At 30.0% G+C, this 1804-nt stretch overlaps 1 protein-coding gene across 1 annotated transcript; it reads left to right on the plus strand.

Annotated features, from left to right (window-relative positions):
• Positions 1-6: 6 nt before the first annotated feature.
• On the plus strand, positions 7-1509 carry LOC115033292 (zinc finger MYM-type protein 1-like). The gene is made up of 2 exons (XM_029485604.1): positions 7-201; positions 288-1509. The coding sequence occupies exon 2, from the start codon at positions 300-302 to the stop codon at positions 1476-1478; it is 1179 nt and encodes a 392-aa protein (XP_029341464.1). The 5' UTR covers positions 7-201; positions 288-299; the 3' UTR covers positions 1479-1509.
• Positions 1510-1804: the final 295 nt, after the last annotated feature.

A 1804-nucleotide genomic window follows, 5' to 3' on the forward strand; every position in this document is an offset into this window, starting at 1 on the left:
AAACACAGATAATCTTTTTACCGTCAAGTTTCATAATAGGTCGATTCACTCTAATTGTTAAGCTAACGGCATAAAACGTGAACTGCTTAGAGTAAATTTGCTATGTTACGCGTTTGTAAGACGGAGACAACAAATGCGGGTGTAGCGTCCTCTTAAACAAGTTTGGACACAAAATGTGAAGTAGCACCTTCTAAACTACAGGTAAGTACCTACTCATAAGATTTTTTCCTAATAAATAATTATTAAGTATTTATATTTTATATTTATTGTTTATGAATTTTTATTAGGATAATATTCAAATGCAAGCAAATAATAAACATGATATTGGTCTTTTTCTTGGTAAGTCTGTTGACAATACATTAAAATATGAAATGCTTATGTCTCCATGGAACCCTTGTAGTGCTTATGATTTTAAAACAGATATTGGTGTTGGTAAAAGACCTTTTTTGTTAGCTTGGCTTAAACAGCATGATTGGCTTTGCTACTCAGCCATTTTTAAAGGAGCTTTTTGTAAATTTTGTGTTTTGTTTGAACCACCGATTGACAAAGGTGGAGTGCAAGGCGCATTCATAAAAACAGCGTTTATTAAGTACAAACATTTCCAAGCTCAGTCAAAAATACATTCTAAATGTTCTTGGCATATATTTTCAGTACAGAGTGCTAAAAATTTTATAGCTATTATGGATGGTAAAAAAATGGATGTACATCAAATGTTAAATTCTTCAGTGAAAAATGTAATTGAATCAAACAATCATAAGCTGCATTCAATAATTTCTTCTGTTATTTTCCTTGGTGTACATGGAATACCACTCAGAGGAAAAACTGATGACACAGCTATATTTAATAATTTACTACATTTTAGGGTTGAAAGTGGAGATGAAATTTTGAATGATCATTTTAAAAAAAATAGTGCTAAAAATGCAAGTTACATGTCTCATAGAATACAAAATGAACTTATAAGTATAATAGGTAATGTAATATGTAATATGATTTTAAAACGTGTCAAGGAAGCTGAATGTTATTCAGTATTAGCAGATGAAACAATGGATATAGAGGGAATAGAACAACTATCAATATGTTTAAAATATGTGACTTATGAAAACAACCAAACAGTTATAAAAGAAGACTTTGTTGGGTTTATTTCATTGGAAAAATTGGACTCAGAAAGTATATCAAACAAAATTATTTCTAGTTTACAAGAATGGGGTTTGGACCTAAATAAATTGGTAGGACAAGGATATGATGGTGCTAGCACAATGGCTGGACATGTCAGTGGTGTACAAAAAAGAATAAGAGACAAGTATAAGAAAGCAGTTTTTGTCCATTGTGCTAGTCATAGATTAAACTTGGTTTTAAACGAACTGAACTCAGTTCCATGTGTTCGGAATACAATTGGTATTATTAAAGAAACTATAAACTTTTTTAAAGTCTTACGAAATTGTGTGTTACTAGGTGGTCGGAATCACATAAAGCATTGAGAAAATATTATGAAAATTTCCTGTTGATAGTGGAAGCACTAGAGTATCTCAAAGTAATAATAAATAAAGATACATCATTGAAAGCTACATGTCATTTAAATTCTGTTACCACATCTCAATTTATTGTGTGCCTTAGGATAATTGCTAAATACTCTGCAACTATAGAACCTATAACCAATTCTTTACAGGGAATAAATTGTGATTTATTTAGTGCAAATAAACATATTAAAGACCTTATTAAATATATCAGTGATGACAGAGCTAATAACGAAGAAATGTTTCTAATTTTAATGAAAGATATTAATATGTACTTAAATGAACTTGGT

This window comes from Acyrthosiphon pisum, chromosome X (assembly GCF_005508785.2).
Source record: "Acyrthosiphon pisum isolate AL4f chromosome X, pea_aphid_22Mar2018_4r6ur, whole genome shotgun sequence".
NCBI lineage: Eukaryota > Metazoa > Arthropoda > Insecta > Hemiptera > Aphididae > Acyrthosiphon > Acyrthosiphon pisum.

What these genes read in the sequence shown, in the direction of transcription:
- LOC115033292 (XM_029485604.1), top strand. Translation starts at nt 300, where the DNA reads ATGCAAGCAAATAATAAACATGATATTGGTCTTTTTCTTGGTAAGTCT.